The sequence below is a fragment of the Heterocephalus glaber genome, unplaced genomic scaffold (assembly GCF_053883595.1).
Source record: "Heterocephalus glaber isolate CG9 unplaced genomic scaffold, H.glaber_assembly_v1.0 deba00000122, whole genome shotgun sequence".
In the NCBI taxonomy this organism is placed as follows: domain Eukaryota; kingdom Metazoa; phylum Chordata; class Mammalia; order Rodentia; family Bathyergidae; genus Heterocephalus; species Heterocephalus glaber.
In genome coordinates, this window is record NW_028258138.1 from 60,932,821 (window position 1) to 60,954,287 (window position 21,467).

The 21,467-nt window shown below is 37.1% G+C and overlaps 1 protein-coding gene across 9 annotated transcripts in view; it reads left to right on the top strand.

Annotated features, from left to right (window-relative positions):
• Window positions 1-1,173: 1,173 nt before the first annotated feature.
• Nectin3 (nectin cell adhesion molecule 3) overlaps window positions 1,174-21,467 on the top strand; it is a 134,598-nt gene continuing 114,304 nt past the window's right edge. For 8 of the 9 annotated variants that reach the window (XM_004835754.4, XM_087215147.1, XM_004835755.4 and 5 more), the window contains exon 1: window positions 1,174-1,772. In XM_004835754.4, coding sequence (XP_004835811.1) covers window positions 1,625-1,772 — 148 coding nt within the window. In that variant the 5' untranslated portion in view covers window positions 1,174-1,624. The remainder of the gene's footprint in view (window positions 1,773-21,467) is intronic. The other variant, XM_004835753.4, reaches the window with a different exon arrangement.

The following is a 21,467-nucleotide window of genomic DNA, read 5'->3' on the forward strand; positions in this document are numbered from 1 at the left end:
GCCAGCGGGCTGACGGTGGGGAGACCCTGGTGATTGAAAGGACAGCGTGATTTGGGCTGCGGGAAAGCTTTAGTTTAGCAAGGACAGGATCATCTCTGGGTGAACGTTCCCTATCTTAATGGAATACAATTGTGGCTGTGTGGTGAGAAGACAGGACCTGCATAAAATTAAAGGTTGTCAGACCTTAGGACTGGTGTCTTCCCTCTCCACCCCTCCTCCACCCCCGCGGACTGTCCGATCTGTCTGTCCTTCTCCGAGAACCGAGGGCAGTTGGGGCTTCAAGGTCAAGCCACCCGGGCTGGGCTGGGCGGGTGGATGAAGAGGTCTACCGAAGGTCACAGTAGACCACAGACACTGCTCATGGGCAAATGCTTGATACTTCCCGAGGTCACTCTTCTGCGATTAGTTCAAAGGAAAACAAACAAGAAAATAAAATGACACACGGGAACATGCAAATGACCAAAGAAAGACACCACCGCTCGAAGCCTTCTTATGGGGGAAAGCCATGGGCTCCTGTTGCCAGCCGCCCGCAGGAAAGTGGACCCCAGCGGCCCAGAGAAGCGAGGGCGGGAGAGCAAACCTTCTGGGGTCCCGCTCCTTGCGCCCTTCCAACACGCCGCTTTCTCAGAGAAAGGAGCAGGAGAAACGCCCGAGCCTGCGAGCCTCTGGAGCGGACGGGGGTAGGGAGGGGGCAGGGAGGGGGCAGGGAGGGGGCTGGGAGGGGGCTGGGAGGGAGGGAGGCATGGGGAGAGCAGCGCCCAGCCGGGGCGCAGAGAGGAGGACTGAGTCTCTCCTTCCAGTGCCGCGTCTGGGTACTGGTCGATCCAGAATGCCGCGTCCAGCTTCCCATAGAGGATCCTTTAGCGAGGGCCACGCCAGCGCAGCCTCATCCTGGCTCCCCTCGCCACCCCGCCTCGTCCCGGGCCCCGCCGGAAGAAGTGCACCGCCCGAGAGCGCCGAGCGCCGCCAAACGAGATCGTCCCGCTGCCCTACGCCTCAGTCTGCGCCGGGGCCTCGCGGACCCGCGAGGGGCGGAGTGGGCGAGACCATTGGAAATGCTGGGAAGGGGGGGTAGACGAGGCATGAACGAGGGGCGGGGCCGGGTAACCCAGTCTAGATTTTCCTGTCCTTTTGAAAGCACTGCTTTGGGAGAAACCCCGTTATCAAAGTGGATAAAGAGGGCTTTTTTTTTTTTTTTTTGAAGGGGGAGGAGCGTATTTAGGAGGGCGGGGTGAGAGGAAAAGCGGCTGGCACCCGGGGAGCAGACCGGAGCAGGAGTTGCTGGGCGGGCGGGCGAGTCCCAGCGCTGCTCTGAGGGTCGGCTCCTCTCCCCCTCCCGCGAGGGCGGGGTGGTGCGTTCCGAGTTCCCAGGAGTTCGAGGCGGGCGGGTGCCGGGGGGAGGGGAGTGGCGGCGGCTGTGGCGGGCGGCTCCCGCTTCAGCCCGAGCAGTGGCGTCTGCGACGGCTGAGTCGAGGCAACCGCGAGCGCTCGGCACAGTGTCAGCCGCCGGTGACGGCGCCAGAGCTGGGAGTTAGGGACACGCGCGCCGGACCTTCCGCTGCTGTCGCCGCCGCCGCCCAGAGCCTGAAGCGCTAGGGCCTGGGAGCCCGGGGGCGGGCGGGGGATGGCGTCGGCCCCGCTGAGTCCCGGAGGCAGCAAAGCACAACTTTCCTCCGCTTCTCCCCTCGCGGCCGGGCTTCTGCTGCCGGCCCCGACGCCGACGCCGCTGCTGTTGCTGCTCTTCCCGCTGCTACTGCTCTCCCGCCTCTGTGGTAGGTGAACGGAGGCGCCCGCGCGGCTGAGGGAGGGTCCGGGGGTCCGGCTCTGCGGCCGGGCTGGCCGGGTCTGGTCGGTGGGTCGGGCCGGGCCGGGCCGGGCTGGCCGAGCCGAGCCGAGCCGAGCCGAGCCGAGCCGAGCCGGGCCGGGCAGTGCTGCCGTGGGGCGGGTGCGGCGGACTTTGGTTGGAAACTTTTGGCCGCGCCCGGGGCGAGGCCCGGGAAGAGCCGGGTGGGTCGCCGCGCCAAGGGCCAGGGTTGGCGCCGGGCTCATGCGCGGAGCTTCGCGTTTGCTCCAGGGACCGTTACTTCCCAGCTCCCTCCTGGAGGAAGCGCAGAACGCAGACTTCAGGGCTGTGTGGTGGCTGAGGTGCCGGGAGGCACGCCTGCTGCCTCTTTTCTTTCTTTTTTTTTCCTTTCCGATGAAACTTGAGTTGTGATCCCGGAAACCCTAAGACCAGATACCGACAAAAGGAAGCCTGCGAGTCCAGCCCTCCTGGCCTTCCACCGGGTGAAGGCACCATCTTAACCCACCCTGCTGCAGCATCACCTTCAGCCAGTTTTCTCAGGTCCTCCGGACCCAGTCTGCCCTGGTAGCCTCTTGTCTCTTTGGATTGAGCCCGTCGCTGCCTTCTAGTTGTGGGACATCTCTCACGCGGTCCCTGGGTAATTTTAGCAAATCGCATGTGTTCTAGAATCAAGATTTATGTGTTAAATACCTGAATGCATCGACTATTCCTTGTTTCTAATCAAACGAACCCCCGCCTCTTCTCTCCCCCGTGTCTTTCTGACTGACCTCTTGTTTTGGTACAGTTTTCCTGTCACATTTGGGAGCTACTCTCTGTGTTCTGTACCCAGATATCTGAGACTGGAGGCCTACTTTTTAATGATGTAAAAAAAAATCTACTTTTGATGCGAGTAAAATAGTGGTAAGTGGTAATAAATAGACGGCAGTGATTTGAGAAAATGAGAAGACCATTCTTTGGAGATTAGCGCTAAATGTCTTTTGGTAATATCAAAATATTGTCATTCATTCAGGGGCTCTTACTTGGTGGGGAAGGTGGATGGCTAAAACTTACACTTCCTCAAAGACCTGTTCCCAGTGTATCATGAAATCTTAAGCCGAAGTTGAACCAATATTTATTACAAGGAGTAGTGTGATTTTTGAAGAAAAGGATCATGTCATGATTAGGGTAGTGTCAAGGTAGTTGGTTATGAAGGAGGAAGATCGAGTACCCCCTGTAGGCTGAGAATTCACTACCAATTTACCACATATGTCCAGGAATGTACAAAGCATCATATATGATGCTGTATCAAATGAAAGTTTCTGATTTACACAGAGGTAGTATGAAAAATGGCATGATACCTAATTTACAATGTTTCTGTATGGCCACTCCCCAGATATTATTGCTGTTACCCCTTTAAATTGAACTTATGTGCTTTTCTTATGTTCCATTAAGAAAGACTGTAAATGCTGCTTATGGTTGAATTTGAAGATAGTTGGAAGGAGGATGAACAGTTTATTATCTTGATTTAGTTTTTGTTAAGGAATGAAAGAATATTTGTGCTTCCCTAGCAGTATATTTGTCCAGATAGGCAAAGCCCTGTGGAAGACTGAGTAAGTAATATGAACAGATGATACAAGAGGTAGAATTTGTTCTTTTTTGTTGTTTTTTGGTACCGGGGATCGAACTCGGGTCCTTGCACTTGCACAGCAGGCGGTGAAACCACTGAGCTAAATCCCCGGCTAGAATTTGTTTAATAAATAATTTCACAGTAGTTGTGCAAATGACGTTACCTTTTGAAAGAACACATTGGTTTTTCATATGAAGGAACACATTGGTTTTTCACATGGAAGAAGAGGTTTTAAAAAATATCTCTTTGATAATGTGCTATTAGAGGAACTTGATAGTTTATTGTAGAGCATAAATTTTTGAGCAATGTGTACATATAGACTGAGATTTAGAGGAAGTGTAAATGGAAGTTTTTAAGAGTCATTCTGTTTGTAGTTGTAGACATAGACACTAGGTTGATGTTACTGTGCACTGCTCACTTAAAGAGCTTCCTTTTTTGGCTTATAGTGTTATAACACCCTAATTTGTGAATTTTTACTTGCTAAGTTTTTTCCATTAATCTGTATTTTAGAATTCAGTCTTTGAATAGAATCCCATTGTTGTGACTTAGAGATGCTAGTAAGTATGGAAACAATTTTCTTCATATATGCTATTTGTTGATCTAACAACTTGTTGATCTAACTACTAGTATTAGTGGTGCTAACAATCATGGTACTACTTACAAGGTTTGGCACATACTTAGATTTGAGTAGACCCAGTTTTAGAGTTGAAAAGATTTTTAAGATTTGAAAAGATGACTGATGCTTTGTTAATCAAAATGTTTTGTTTTATTACATTTAGATTTTTTCTTTTCTGCTGTTTTTGATATGTTCTTACATTTACTGTTACTTTTACCATAGTGAACTTTTTCATGCTAATTTGTTAAAATTATCCCTCACAACTGATCTGAAATCCATAGAAAATTTGTCAGATTTGGGGAGGTATACATTATCCTATCTAAAAAGTCACTTTTTAAAATGAGAATTTTGCAGGTTGACAAATTGTCACTATTTTTTTAAGCCGTAAAGATTCCTAGATGCAAAGATCAGGAAGACTAGGTTAATAACAACGTCTAACTAGGCAAACTTCATTTATTTAATTCTGAAATTTCAGGGTTTTTTGTGATGACAGTAATCAATTCATTATCAGATTTATTTCATTTTTCCTTCCTACATTTTTCTTAAGAGGTAGAGAATATTCACAGAGATGTGGTATTGATGAATGAGAAGATAGTTTGGCCTTTGTAAGGTCCCGTTTGACTCTGAGATTCTACAGTTCTTCATATTTTTAACAAGCTTTCTATTTTAAGATGGTTGTTTAGAAGATGATAGAAAAAAAATCTATTAGGGGACCTTTAAAAGTAGGTCAAATATTCTTTATGTACTTGATAGTTTCTTGGAGGCAAAAACACATGGTGAGAGTCCTGGCTTCAAGGTTCTTACAATGTTTTGGTAGGCATAAAGGAGAAAGGTGATTAGAAGGCAGTTTGTTAGTTATGGTAGAGTTGTACGTGAGGTACTGTAAGGCAGATAAGTATATAGGGGAGGGAATCCTCTGTGTGTGTGTGTGTGTGTGTGTGTGTGTGTGTGTGTGTGGGCATTGTGTATAATAGGCAAGTGCTCTACCACAGAGCTATACCCCCAAGCACCATAAAAATCATTTTTAAAAGTCATTTGAGTCAGTGTCTTGAGATTAGACATATGATAATGACATAATATTAGAACTTTCCTGTTTTCTGTATGATTTAGTTACTAAAAGGGCAGTTTGTACAAAAACATTGCCACTTATAGATATGAACCATTGGCAGGTTATTTATATTATCTCCCAATTTGGTTCTTTTATAGATTAAGTGAAAAAATTAAGTAAATGCTTGGCATGTATGGAATGCAGTAGCACTTGGATGTTAGTATTATGTTTTACAGCATATACCAACTAGCCTGTTATTGGTGATTCTTAAATTCTGCTCTGGTGTCTAGAGTAATTGAGTTTTTAATTTAATTGACTTGCTGTATTTATACTAGTATGTAGTCTTTAAATATTTGTTAAGGTTGCCTGAGATAAATGTACAGATGATCAGTTTTCAGAGCATAAGAATTTAGTCATTAATTTACCCATATATTTGCATGGAAACTAGTTGAATCTTCCCTCAGTGATGTTAAATGCATTTTAAGATTTGGCAGTTCCATAAGGTCACTTTGTGGAGTAATAGTGATTATACTGAAAAGGTGGAATTGGGCAGAATAGTCATAATTTAGCTTCTACTTTAAATCTATACCAGTAGCATCAGATTGGGGTTGAGTACATGTTGCCTATATGATGAGTTTTTCCATATCCTAAACATATTATTATTAGAGTATATTAGAGTAAATCATATTAGAGTAAATCAAATTTAGAAGCAAGCAGAAAAGATAAACTCCTTCAATTAGCTACAGCATGAGAAGTAGGAATTGGAAAAGCTTGGGAGTTACATGTGTGTGTATTACATATATTTCCTGATTTACCTTGATTATTCTGGAAACAAATTGAATATTCCTTATCTGAAATGTTTGGGACCAGAAGTGTTTTGGGTTTTGCTATATTTTTTATACATAAGGAGAGATCTTGGGCATGTGACCCATGTCTAAACATGAAATACATTTGTTTCCTATCATTACATATATAGCCCAAAGATAATTTAATACAATTTTTAATTTGTTTTGTGGATGAAGCAAGGTTTCATAATACACGATTTATGGAATTTTCTACTTGTGGTATCATATTGTTCAAAATGATTTTGATTTTAGAGTATTTTGGATTTTAGATTTTCAGAGCATGGTTATTCAGCTTGTTCTTACATACATTTAGATATTTATAACTTAGTAGTTGAATAGCTGTGGTGTAAATTTTGTATCTATATATTTCTGGAATAAAACTTACCATTTTTTGAAATTTACTGAAGACAAACTGGCTGTGGTATATCCTAATCAAAAATAGTATTTTGATATTCTGTAATTTATCTATTAGAATTACTAAAAAATGTATTTTATGGCCTATTCTGTAGCCTATTAAAGTGTCCATAAAACTTGACAATAAGTGACATATGATTTGCAAAAAGTGAGACGTATAATTAACAGAATCACTATTAATATATAAGTATAGGCTAAAACAAATAACCTTTAAGTCAGTAATGGAATTTTAAAGATGATTCTGTGTGCCAAGCAGTCAGGTCCAAAAATCTGAGCACCATTAATCTGGCATACTTTTGATTACCTTACCTTATACGGTTTTGTTTAAAATTAAACTATGTTAAATTCTTGAAACATCCTTCCCTGAATTTCATTAATGATTTTTAGTTTTGTACTCTGTCTGGTATAGTTTAGCCATTTATTAAAGTTTACTACAAACATTGTTCCAGAGTGGACTTCAAGTTTTTTTCTTAAAAGGCTCACTTATAATGTATGTCAGCAATTCAAAATTTTAGAGAAGGTTGTCTCCTCTGAGTCTAGATATATACCTATTGCATGCACCATAGTTACCTAAGGATATTAATTTATATCTATACTGTGAATTGTACCTATTTTCTTTAATACAGCATCCAAGAAGTTGTTTTCTTTGCAAGCCTGTTGATGGCCTACTATTCATTCTGCTGATTGAGATGCGTAGGGAAGGACTGTTGCCTTATCAATGGATATTCATTAACTGGAACTTAAGCCATGTGCAAAAACATGCCAGTTCATAATTAGTTTAAACAGCTAAGAAATGACAGTTAAATTCAGGATTAAAAAATAATCAAACTTGTTTATTTTAAATAGGTTGACTGTTGCACCCAGAAGAGGCTCTTTAGGTTCACAGGCTAGGTTTCTTCAGAAGAAATAAAATTTTAAAAAAGGAGGATGGAGGAGCTGTATAAAATTTAAAAGAAGAGGATAGAGGAGCTATATAAATCAAGGGATCAGAGTCCCCAGATCCTAGGCCAGGAAAGGTAGCAGTCCTGATTTATTAGGAACTGGGTAGCACAGCAGGAGGTGAACAGAGGAGTACAGCCAAGGGAAGCTTTATCTGTCATCTGTATTAACAGCAGCAGCTCCCTGTCTCTAGCTTTACTGCCTGAGCTCCGCCTCTGGTCAGTCACTAAACAGCATTAGATTTTCATAGGAGTGCAAACCCAATAGAGAATTTTGCCTGGAAGGAATCTGGGTTTTACACTCCATAGGAGAATCTAATGCTTGTTGATATGAGGTGGAGTTAAGGCAGTGATACTAGGGTTGGGGTATACAATTATTATATATCCCAAACATATACTAGTAAAAAAAAAAAAAAGCTATGAAGAAAAGCAACCACCCCTCCCCATCAATGGGGAAATTGTTTTTCAGGAAACTGGCCTCTGGTTCCAGAAAGATTGGGAACTGCTGATTTAAATCACTATTCCCAGATAGCAGTGGTCAGCAAAAGTAGCTTTTACAAGTGGATTCAAATCGCAGACACTAGGGATTTTTTAAAAAAGTGTTAGGTCCTATTGTAGATTCACTGGATCAATATTTTTTTCTAGAACATTAGGGAGTGGATCCTGAGCATTGGGATATTTGTATTTTGCAATTGAAGTATTTGTATCACCTTTATATTCTTCTCCCTGACAAGTCTGTTCATTGTGACGTTTTTATTTACTACATTGACCAGACAAGATCATTCTTCTGAAAGATACACTCCACTATTTTATTCACTATGGTATTCTTGTGTGCTTGGCATGTAGTAGACAAATTTACTTGCAGAATTTTTCAGCAAAATTAAATACAGTCTTAATTAGCATGGTAAATAGAAATATAATGTGAGCTACATACTTCGTTTTCCTGATGCCAAATCTTAATATGTTTAGTACAAGATAACCAAAATATGTCAGCATGCAACTGATATTAAAATTGGGATATGCTACATTTTATTTCATAGTAAATTTTTGAAATCCTGTGGATATTTTATAGGTAGAGATCATTTCAGTTTGGACTAGCCATTTAGTGCATTCAATAATTAAGTGTATTGTGGCTGATGACTACAGAAAATATCCTATTTTACTTTAAATTTTTTGTGTAACGCTTATTATGTTGCAGAATCCATGTTGTGGAGAACACTTTGGGAAATACGTATTTAGAGAAGTGCATGCATGCTCATGGTATTATTCCTGTCTTGGAAAGCATATATATTTTAAATTAGAGATATAAACTAGAAAAGTTTGATAGGCCTAAAGATGTTCCTTGAGATAGTTCTCCACTGATTTTTAAAAATTCCCTTTGCCCTCTTTAGTTCTGTCTTTATTCCCATTGTGTTACCTAGTTTGAATCTCAAGCATTTGAGGAATTAACCTTTTGGGAGGACTGCAAGTCTTCCTCTGTGGTATTACAAAATCAGCTTTGTATTATTTAACCTAGCATGCATGTAGTTTGAACAACTTCTGTGCAATGCATTTCACTTTAATTATGGTACATCTCACTCTGGGTTTCAGTTTTAGAAATAAAGTGGGTAAATTTAATATACCTAGTTTATTTTTTAATGAAAATATACCAATGCTGCTATTAGGAAAGCCATGACCAACGGGAAAATATAAAAATAGGTGTACAGTGCTAGGGCTCCAATTCTGTTTGAAAACATTATTTGTAATTAAAAATGTTCTTGACTTCTAATTACTTTAATTCAAAGGAAAATAAAAATATTAATGTATTGTTAATGTTGGTAAATTCTAGTATGATCGATTTCATATAGAAACTGTTTTTGTGAATTATCCATAGTAGATGTGCTTGCCATTATTAAAACATTTTACTGTGTTGGCGATTTAGCTCAGTGGTTCCACCACCTGCCTCGCAAGCACCAGGTCCCGAGTTCGATCCTTGATACCAAAAAACAAAAAACAATTTTATACCATTGTTTTCAAAGATTATTATTTTTTAAAATTTTGTTTTATTGGTACATTTTAGGTATACAATATAATGACATTCATCATTAGAAATTTGCACCTTTACATAATCTCTCTTGGTTCTTATTTTTCTCCCTTCCCCTGCCCTCCCTTCAACCCCTCCATCCTTCCCTATTTACAAAGACTTTGTTTCCATTTTTTCATTTTCTCATATTACTTCCATTCCCTTCTTTCCTTTCCCCTACCCCTCCCACTTCCCCTTGCCCTTTGCCCCTTTTCTTCCTATTTCACATTCAAAGATTATTAATAAAATTTTTTATGTAGTCATAGCTACTGTGGGTTCAGTTAGAATTTGTTTCACAGATGTTATGGACTCAGATTCTACTAATTTGATTTAAATTAGACATAATCACTTATGGCTATAAGTTCAACTTGCTACTGGTGAAGTCAGACACTAATCTGCCTACTTTTTAAGCCTGCTTAGAGGTGTACTAGTGCTTTTTTTTAAATGAAAAGTTTGAAAATGCTTCTCAATTTCATTATTATTTAAGAGATTCAAGTGGGAGAAGGTACACAGATAACAGTTCTAACCTTCTTAAGAGTGCAGGGTTGGAACATCAGCATCATTTCTCACTAACTCATGAGTTTGTTTACAATAATAGCTGTAGCAGCCACTCTGAATCTCTGCTAGTCTGCTTGTTAAAGGAGGTAAAAAATTACCACCAACAAAAACTTAAACATATGCAAATGTTGCAGTTGTATTGTGTCAACTATAGCTTCCTCATTCCTACAAACAAAATTGAGATTGTAAATATATGATTATCTAATGACACAGTTTGACTAGCTCATAAATAGGATGAACTATAGTATTGAAATAACTGTTAGGAACTTCTTTCTTTTCAAGTTCTGTCTTCTATGATGTTATGTATTAGTACAGTGGTAAAGGATTCATTTTTTTTTTTTCTTTTAAAGCTCGTTAGCCCCTACAGTTGCTTAGTATTTGAATAGCAAAAAGAAGGCATATCAGGACTGGAAGTAGTAGTAACACTGATGAAGACATACATTCTTAGCAGAAAATAAGACCTGTCTAGTTAGATTATTGCTATTCTTTTCTGTAACTTAAAGCAATAAAATTAAGAAATGAAAATATTATTTTTATGTTTTTCAACCCAAACCCTAACCCTACCCTAAGTGTTTTCAACTTTTAGATTTTTTTATTTTTAATATTTATGTATTTATTTATTTGGTACTGGGGATCGAACTCGGGTCCTTGCGCTTGTGCAGCAGGTGGCGAAACCACTGAGCTAAATCCCTGGCCCTAGATTTTTTTAAAGGAGTCAGCAATTATAGTGGCTATTTTGAAGCCATGCATTATCAAACATATATTCCATATGTATATTAAAGGATTTGGACATTGATACCTCTTTGTTGTATTTAGTATAGTTGGCAGTGAAATTGTTTAAATGTATAAGTAGCTGGTAAAATTTGTATGTAGCATTCCCAAAAGTCTATTGTCCACAGAAAACTTTAGTCCTGACAGCGTATGTTGAAATATAAAAACAGATCTGAAGTTCCCTAAGAAAAATGTTTTTCTTTGATGATACTGCTGTTGCTTTGCTGCCCTCTACAGTCATCTAAAATAGTCACTCTAGATTTTTCTCCTACCAGATGATTAGAATAGTATTTCCTTGACCTGCAAGCTTTAAATTTGGGGAATGAGTTGGGTAATACTTATTTACTATTAAAACATATTGATGCTTGTTTTAGTCACTACTGTTGATCTATTTTGCAAGAAATAAAAGGCTTAGAAATTGGCTTTGGGGATAGATAGGAGACTACCAAGGATCAATTAGGAAACAGGTGATAGAGCATCACCATGTATGTGGTGTATAGAGAATGTCTTGGTGGAATGTGCAGTAGTGGCTGCTTTAAAGCTTACAAAACTAATAATGAACTGATAATGAAACAAACTCGCACACGCATGCTCAGATGAACACATACAACATATCAAGTCATATGTGGCTTATAAAAAGATCAGCCTGGACTAGTCAAAGAAAGCTAATTAAAAGATTAAACTTTTGAGATATGCCTTCAAGAATGTATCCTTCAAGAATGTATCCATTTGGGTACAACTAGGTTGTTTTCAAGTAGGGAAGAGAGAATATTTATTTAAAACAGGAAGTATTTCTTACACAGAAAGGACTCTGATGGGCTTCAAATTTGGACTTTGTCATTAGAAAATATAAAATCTGAATGCCGGGAGATTTGAATTAGAAGAGAGGTGTGTGTGTGTGTGTGTGTGTGTGTGTGTGTGTGTGTGTGTGTGTGTGTGTTTTAAATCTAGTTAATTTTTCTGCCTGTTTTATCTCTTGTAAAATTGGCTAAGTAATATAGTACTTCTGTCACAGAATTGCAGTGAATATTAAATTGCAATAAAGGGCTCTACAAATACAACTAAGAGTATACTGTTTATGTTAGAAATGTGAACTGTATTTTGGGATTATGAAAGGAGGAGCAGTTTAAATGGAGGTGAAGGAAGACTTAAAAAGGAGCTAATTTTCTAGCTGAATCTTGCAAGAAGAATTTAGATTTCCATTTGCAAGGCAACTTCAGTAAAAAAGAGGGCATTACAAGATAAAAAGATCACTGGTATGAGGAACCCCCAACCTCTTTCTGAGGAGGTTAAACGCTGGTATAGTAGGCAGTACAGCCCAGGTAACTACTGAGTCAACTCTCTGATTTGAGAATATTGTATAGTTCTGGCAGCAGTGTTAGTGATATGTTGGCACCATGAAGACAGGTGAACGAGAAACTTGCAATGGTCCATGGGAAGAGGGATTTACAGGGACAAATGGCAATTTGATAGAGGAATTTGAAGGGAGGAATGGGTCTGAGAATTCATAGTGAAAATTCATAGTGTTTGGATATTGTTGTGAGTGGAGAAATGTTAGATATGAACTGATTTGGATTTCTCCCTTGAATAATTAGGAAAGGATGATGAAGGAATTGATTTAACCAGTCTGCTAATTCTTTGGAGGCATTTTAATTTTGGTGCCTCTAAGGGTATGTTTTTGAACTGTAGTTAGAAGAGAGAAGTAGGGGGTAGGATACAAAATTGAGAGTTATCAGGATTGAGGTATTTGGATGAACTCTTTGAGAGAGAGAAAAGGACACAGTAGAGAAGGACAAAGAGGTAGAGAGAAGAAAAGGAAAAAGCCTGGGATAGTGAGGAGGGGGTGGGAACATTTGTAAGATTGAGGTATGCTGTTGGAGGGAGAGAGGAGAGAAATCTGGAAAATGTTTACTTGACAAATACTGTTGACTCAGTATCAAACCTCAAGTAATCAACAAATGAAGTACTAGTGAAGAAATGGTAATAGGGTAATGCCTATTCTTGGGAAAGATGAGAAAGAGAAGAAATATTAGGGGGGATAATGTATCACTACTGACTGAATGTTTGTATCCTCTCCATTCAACTTCTAGCCCCCAGTGTTATGTATTCTTTCTCTGTTATGTGAGGATATAGCAAGAAAGAAACCATCTGCAAAGGAGAGAGTCCTTACCAGGAACCTGAATTTGCTGCTGATACCTTTGTTTCAGAGATTAGCCTGCAGAACTGTGAGAATTAATGTCTGTTGTTTAAGCCACCTAATCTGTGGTATTTCAGTATAGCACTCCAAGCTAAGACAACAGTTAAGGTTCTTAGTTAGCAAACATCAGAAACTTGACTCTAATAAAATTACTAAAGGATATTGTATGGCTCAACTATGGAAGTGAAGAAACAGAGAGGACTGAGTAGGCATCTGGAACTTAACCAGAACCACAGCCAAGATACCATTGAAGGACATTCTATCATGATCATTACTTGCTGCCCCTTGTATTAGACACTATATTTTAGCTTTATGTCTGACTTAGCTCTTAAAAACTGGATGCTGTTTTTGCCATAGCCCAAGAACATACATTGTTTACAGGGGTCTGCTATAGAAAGTTGAAAAGCTTTTTCTTTTTAGTAGCAAGACTTCTGTGTCTTTGAGAAAGGAGTGAGAGCCCCATGATATGACATGGTCCAGGAACAGAAAATAAGAAGAAACATTAAAAACATAGATAGGAGAGGCTTAATATGAGAGTCTCTCATATTTTATAAGGAAAATAAAATTAGGTAGAGATGTGAAAGGGAGGTTACAGAGAGGCTTTGACCTTTGGTGATTTAAGTGATATATTTGAGAATAAGTGAGTATGGAATTATATTAGGATTTATGATAGAACTTTTAATTGATAAAACATCAAGTAAAAATGAATTAAATGATAAGTCAGTGTTGAAGGCATAAGTTAGTATACCTTGAACTTACAAAATGTATATGATGGTATGGACATAATAATGTTTGTGTTTTTTAATATTTTTGGTGGTTTTTAATATTTAATTGAGCACTGGATCTACTAGAGATTGCTCTAAGTATTATGAAAAAATAAAATATTTATTAGCTAGCTGATAAAAAATAAAATGTGTTCTTGGGAACTAATTACATTTAAGTATTGAAGGAAGTAGACTATAGTCAGATTACTGAATACCTTTTGATTATCACATTACAGGGTATCTGACAGTTTGGGAACAAAAATAATGTAAGGAAAGTACTATGTAAAAAATATTGATTTTATTATAAGCCATATGTTCTAGATGTAGTTATTAAGGTAAAAATTAGGACAGCAGTAGTAGGAATGAAAGGGGAAATGTTTAAAAATAGATTATTATAAGATAAAATAATATGTCTTGGTGATCTGAGGATGCAAGAAATGGGGGGGAGGTAAATTTGGATGTTTTTTATTGGGCAAGTGAGAAATTAACATTTGCTGAATGAGAAGTTGAGATAAGAATGAAATATTAAATAGAAGTTTATATTATTTTGTACAGCTGCTGTAACAAAGTACCACAAACTAGGTACCCTAAAACAACAAAAGTATATCTTTTTACAGTTCTAGAGGCTAGAATTTGGAAACCAGTTTGTCAGCAGGGCTGTCTTCCTTCTTATGACTCTGGATAGGATCCTTCACTGTCTTTTCCTATTTTCTGGTTATCTGCTGTCAATCCTTGATATTTTTGGTTTACAGCTGCATCCCTATAGTATCTGCCTTTTATTATCATGTGACACTCCTGTGTATCTTTCATGGCATTTTGCTTTTATAAATGCACAAGTCATGGTTTAAGGCCCTCACACTGTTCCAGTATTTCCTTATCTTAAATTACATTGAATTGCATCTGCAGCTCTCTTTTCCAAATAAGGTTCTATTCACAGGTACTGGAAGTTAAGGTTTGACCTTATCTTTTTTGGGGGAGAGGCACAATTCATGCCATAACAAAAGTATGATAATTTTTGTTTTGTTTGTATTAACTGAGATTCAGGGCTTAATTCAAGTTGAAGTACCAAATAAATAGAGCATTTTGAAGACAGGAAGTCTGAGCTGATTTGGACAGAGTTGAGAGACAGATTCATAAAATACTAAATCTTTTATATTGATTCCTGCATGAAATGTGCGATCCAGTGAACTACGCGTTACAAAATGAGTACAGGGTATCCATGAATCTATGATCCAGGACAAGAAATAAAACATCACCAGAGAAGTTCCTCTCACAGTTTTACCTGTTTTTGAACTTTATATAATACTTCTTTGCTGACATTGTGAAATTTATCCATGTTGTTTCATGTAGCATTTTTTTAAACCACTATTATATTCCATGATTATTTCATGATACTTTAATGTTGGACAGAATTTGGGTTCTTGTTACTTGAGGCTTTTATGAATAATATACTCATGAACATCACTGTGCTTGTCTTGTGGCAGTAGAATTGCTGTTTAATTTTATGGGTTTTTTCCAGTGATTATAGTAATTTATATTCTCATCAGTAGTGTATAAGAGTTACAGTTGATCTGTATCCTTACCAGCTCTTTGTAATGTCACTATTTTCCTTTTAGCCATTCTGATCAGTGTGTGATGGTATATAGCATTGTGATTTTACTCTGTATTTCCCCAATGACTAGAGGTCTAAGGATCATAGATTACTTGAATATCCTATGTTATGAAGTGCCTGTTCATTCTTTGCATTTTTATTTAGTTGTTTTGTGTGTGTGTGTGTGTGTGTGTGAGGTGTATTAGTTACTTTTCTCTTTTTGCTGAGACAAAATACCACACACTCAAAGTTAAAGGGGAAAGGGTTTATTTGGCTTACAGTTCATAGAGGTTTCAGTCCATAATCAGCCAACTCTGAAGCAGGGATGGCAAACAGTCTTGGCAGAGCAGAAACAACATGGCCCCCATAGGCAGCAAAGGTAATGAGAAGTTAACAGTGCCTCCCTGCCCCTTTTATTTTATTCAGACAATTTAGTGCGGGTAGCACCCACACCCTTAATCCTAGTGCCCTTGAGCCTAGCATTGCATCATGAATCAATTCCAGCTTCACATACTCTAGATCAAACCTATGACCACATGAGGCTTTGGGGGGACATCTAGACCCAAACCATAACATACGGTGTTGTTTTTTTTTTTGTCTTTGTAAGGATATGTAGGTGTTGTTTACGTATGTTAGGTATTGATCTTTTCTTATATCTATTGGAAATATCTTCAACTGTGAACTTTTTACTCTATTAATGATGTCTTGATGAGGAGTTCCTTAATGTCTATCTAGCTAGTCAAACCACTTTTCTTTTTTTTTTTTTTGGTACCGGGGATCCAACTCTGGTCCTTGCACTTGCGCAGCAGGTGGCCAAACCACTGAGCTAAATCCCCAGCCCAAAACCACTTTTTCTTTCTTTATGATTCATTCTTTGTGTCTTGTTTACAAAGATTTTTTTAGCACATCATCATGAAAAATATTTTTCTTAGAAGACTTACTTTGCCTTTAGTAGGATGCATTTAGAATTTATTTTTGTGATTTTATGTGGTCGAGTGTATGTTTTTTCTCTTATTTACTGTCTAGTCACCATTTATGGAAAAGATCTTCTGCTGTGCCATATTGCCTTTATGATAAACCAAGTTGACCCTGTATGTGTTTTATTTTACTTTGTTCTATTGGACCATTTTTCCCATCTTTGTACAAATATCACAATGTTTCTTTGTAGTTTTAAAAAACTTTCTGCTTTTCCTGTGTGTAAAAGTTTTCTGTAAATATAAACTTCAGATTAAACTTAACCTGTTATTTGAATTATAGATTTATTTTGTTATTTGATTTGTTGATGCTATTGTAAATTTTATTATAAAATATTTTCTGATTATTTGCAAGCACATATAATTAATATTGGTATTGTGGTCTCAGGTACAAGGACCTGTTTAACTTCACTTATTTATAATACAGTGCTTTGTAATGAAAGCCTAGTTCTCTCTAAACCTTAAACTTTTGTTTCCTTTTTCTTTGCTTTATTGCTTTGGTAGAACAGGACCTTCAATATGATGTTGAGTTAAAGCATTGGCTGGAAGCATTGTTCATAATCCTGGAAGTTAAAAATGTTCCTCATCTCAACGTTAAATGTGATGTTTGCTTAGTTTTGTTTTTATTAGAACCTTTTTTATCATATCACAGGAGTTTATTCCTAGTTTGCTAAGAATTTTTGTCATAATGGGGTTAAATATTCTCAAATGCTTTGTCTTAAAGATGATCGTGTGACGCCCCCCTTTATAATGTGAATTAGATTTAAAAATATGAAACTCTTTTTTTGGGTTTTTGGAATAATCCCAGTTTAGTGTTGATGAATATATCCTTTATTATTTTACTGGATTTATGTTGTTATTTTCTTTTCATTTACGTTTATCAATTAAATTGGCATGTAATTTTCTTTTTCAGTAGTACTTTTGGCCAAGTTTTGATATCAAGACTCTGTGGGGGGCTCATTAAAAAGTTCAAAAGTGTTACTTTTTTTGTATCTTGTTTCAAAATTTAAAATGTATTTTTGTATTTTACTTTATTTTTTCTTTACTGGTAGGATCTATAACGGAAACCATCTGGGCCTGGAGGGTGTTTTAAATGACTGTATAGTACTAGTCAGGTTTCTCTTACTGTGTATGTTTTGGCACATTGCATCATTGTAGGAATTTGTCAATTTTATGATTTCAAAGCTGTTAATATGAAATTGTTAAAAATAATCCTCTTACTATTTAACGCCCAGAGAATCTGTAATGATGCCTCATCTTTTTTACTGTCATACTGATATTTTGTTCCTTCTTTTGTTTTCTAAATAAGTCATCAGTTTCATTAGACTTTTCCAAGAACTCACTTTTGATTCATTGATCTCCTGTTTTCTAATTCATTTTCTGTTTCATTTTATTTGTCTTGGAGTTATTTCCAATTCTTTGTTGAATTTTTGAGGTTACTCATTTTCAGCTTTTATCTTTTCTCATTTGAGACTATATATTTTGCTGTAAGTATGATTTGAAATTGTATCCTGTATATATTCAATTCAAAGCATTTTAAAATTTCTATATGATCTTTTTGGCTCATGGATTATTTCAAAAAGTATTTCTTTATGTAGATAAGGGAGATAAGTTGTCCTTAATGATTTTCATATTTATATTTTGTGAAGGAACTCTGTAATTCAGTCTTTAGGCCCATTGGCAATTCTATGTAAAACTGAAAAAAAAATGTACATGATTTTGTTGTGTGACGTGTCTCTCTCTGTTTTTCTTTATGTATGTACACCAATTAGATTAACTTTATTGTATTGTTTAGATCTTTATCTTGTCTTTTTTTCTTCTTTCGGTTAATGAATGTATTAAAATCATTTGCCAAGATGTGGATTTGCTTATTATTTTTTTTTTTTTATTTACAATTTTGTGAACTTTTTCTCTGTGATTTGAGATTAGGTTGTGGAGTATAATAAACTTTGTAAATGTTGCTTCTTCCTGGGACTTGACTCATTATTAAATAGCCCTGAGTTGCTAACATTACTTCGTACACTAAAGACTATGTTGATTTTAGTATTGCCATATTTAGGTTTATTTTGGCTAATATTTTTATCATTTTCCAAGCCTTTCAGTCTTTCTTTGTCCTTAAATTTAAGGCATTTGTTTTGTAGAATGTACTTTTTAAATTTCAGTCTATTAGGTTTTGTCTTTTGTCTGACATTATATTTAACGTATTTATATAAATATGCATATATATGAGTTATTGTACATTTTGCTCTCTACTTGTCCATATGTTGTTTCATTTATTCACCTATCCATTGCCTTTCTTTGTATTATTTTAAATAAAATTTACCCCTTTTAAATTGTTAATGTTAAATTCTTTGACTGTATTCACTTTGTGGCCACTATAGAGAGTATACAGTACAGTGCATTCTTGACAGGCTCAAAGAAACTAAACTTTAAGGCAAAAAGTAATGCTAGAGAGAGGAGACCATTTAGATACAAAGGAGTCCCAGGACCCTACAACAGATAACAAAATGTTCAGATGCCTAAGTAAGTCTCTTATATAAAATGATATAGTATTTGCATATAAATTACACATCATGCACAGATATTTTAAATCATTTCTTAAATTATTTATAATTCTTAATACAGTGTAGACACTATCAATAGTAGTTATATCTCTTGGGGGTTATGAGAAGAAAAACGTCTATACATGTTTAATACGGCCTTTTTTTTCAAATATTTTTGACCAATAGTCGTTTGAATGGCCAGATACTGTACCATTTTATCTGGAGTGCTGATAGTACATACACTATTATTTTCCTGACAGTACTGGACCTATCAAACACTTTTAACTGTATTTATCTCCATCATTACTACTAGTGTGTTTGTGTCCAATAAGACATTTCATTGTTTTATGCAGTAAATGATTATTTTGTCTATGTACTTACCTTCTCTGTATTTTTTAAAAGTCTCTAACATCATTTCTGTTTCTGCATTTCTTTTTGGCAAATTAAGTTTCCATCTGGAATTCTCATTCTTCTTCTGCCTGAAAAGCATCTTTTGTATTTTCAGTACTGCAAGTCTGTTGATTAAAAATTTCTCTTATCTGAAATGTTTAGTTTTCTTTCTTTTAAAATACATAACAGATAGGGCTGAGGATTTAGCTCAGTGGTTCCACCGCCTGCCTAAGGTCCTGAGTTCGATCACTGGTACCAAAAAAAAAAAATACGTAACACCTTATTGATACAGTTAAATGTAATTTCATCAGAGTTGTGCATCTATCACTATAGTCAATTTTATCATTGCTACAAAAACATTTGTTTCCCATTTCACTTCATCTCTCCAAATCCTAGGCAACCCCTAATTTTGCTTTGTGTCTTGTCATTAAAATGCTGTAAACTCTAAAGTATTTTGTGTCTGTTTTTCCATGTGGCATAGTTTTTCAAGGTTCATCCATGTTTTATTTCACTTTGACATTTACCCTAAAGTGAAATTTTCAAGTCCTTTTATAAGTACATTTAATCTTGAGGAACTTCTACACTGCTTTATAGAGGGGCATCACTTTCCATTTGTACCAACATTGTATGTAACTGCACCACATCGTTATAAGGACTTACCTTTATTATCTGCCTTTGATTATAACCATCACAATGAGTATTAAATGATACATCATTGTTTAGATTTGCATTTCTCGGATGGCTTATGTTGAGCAATTTTTCATTTTTATTCTCCATTTATTATTTCTTTGAATCTCTGTTCACATCCTTTACCCATGTTTCAGCAGCTTTTTCTTTAGATTTTCTAGTAACTCAGATATGTGATCTGCATACATTTTAGTTCATTCACTGGATTATATTTTGACTATTTTCCATTTTACCACAAAAGTTTAATTTTGATGAAAACCAGTCTCTTTGGCCGTCCCTGTTCCTCTCCCTGTCCCTCTGTCCTTGTTCCTCTCCTTTTCTCTGTTCTGCTTCCTCTCTCCTTATCTCTCTTTTATCCCTTAGTTGCCTATGCTTTTGGTATCATATCGAAGAAGGCTTTATCTAACAAAAGTTTTATGAAAATTTACTACAATATTTTCTTTTAGGACTTTTATAAATTTTTCTCTTTACATTGTTGTGTATGATCCATTTTGAGTCAATATTTTGGTATGGTATGAAGAAGGGATCCAATTTCATTTGTTTTGGAATATGAATATAATATTGCAGGACCTAGTATTACACAGTTTTGATTACTGTGATTTTGTAGAGTCTTGAAATTGGCCAGTGTTAGTCCCCTCACCTTGTTCTTCAAGTTTGTTTTGCTCTTCTTATTTCCTTTCCTTTTCATATTAATTTAAGGTTGAATTAAGTAGAGAATTATATTGAATCTACAGGGTAATTTGAGAATTGTCTTTTAATAGTTTTTTTTTCATTCACAAATATGGGATAATTTTCTATTTAGATTTTCTTTAATATCTTTTAACACTTTATAATTTTCAGTGTTTAACTTTGATGTTATCAATAACATTTTCTTAATTTCATTTTTAAGATTGTTCATTGCTGCCTTATAGAAATGTAACTGAATTTTCTGGATTGATATGCTGGAAACTGTTATGCTTTACATCTAAAATGTGCCTACCCACCCCAAAGTCTCACGTGAGCAGAGATGGAGCATTGGGAAGGTGATTCACCAGTGGTTTAACCCATTGCTGTGTTCATAGCTGAATGTATTGTTAGGAGATGAGGCCTAGTTGGAGGAGGGGACATGACCTAGGAGAGTTTATTCTTGTCCCTGGCTCCTCCCCTTTTTCTTTGGCTCTTTGTTTCCTGGCTGCCATAGGTTGAGCAGATTTCCCCTGGTCTGCCCTTTTTCACCATGCTTTTCCTGCCTTGGAGTCATCTAGCTGTAGACTCTACTGTGAACCAAAATAAACCTTTTCTCCTTTAAATTTCAGTATGGGATATTTTGACCCAGTGACAGGAAAGGGATTAATAAAGTCACCTTTCCATTGTTGGGCCAAAATACCTAATACCTGCGCTTAAAGGAGGAGAGCTTTATGTTCACAGTTTCAGAGGTTTCAGTCCATGGTCTGCTGGCTCCAGTGCAGAAACATCAAGGCAGAAGGGGTGTGGCAGAGGAAAGCTGCTCAACTCCTGGCATTTGAGAAGCAGAGAAAAGAAGAGAACCAGAGTGGAAAGGATTAGAGACCAGATATAGTCCCCATGCCCCGTGACCCATCCGTACACAACCAGCAGTATACTTTCCTAATATACTAGGTGTCTGTTGAGCCAATAAAGTTGGCAATCAAGATTAGTCAT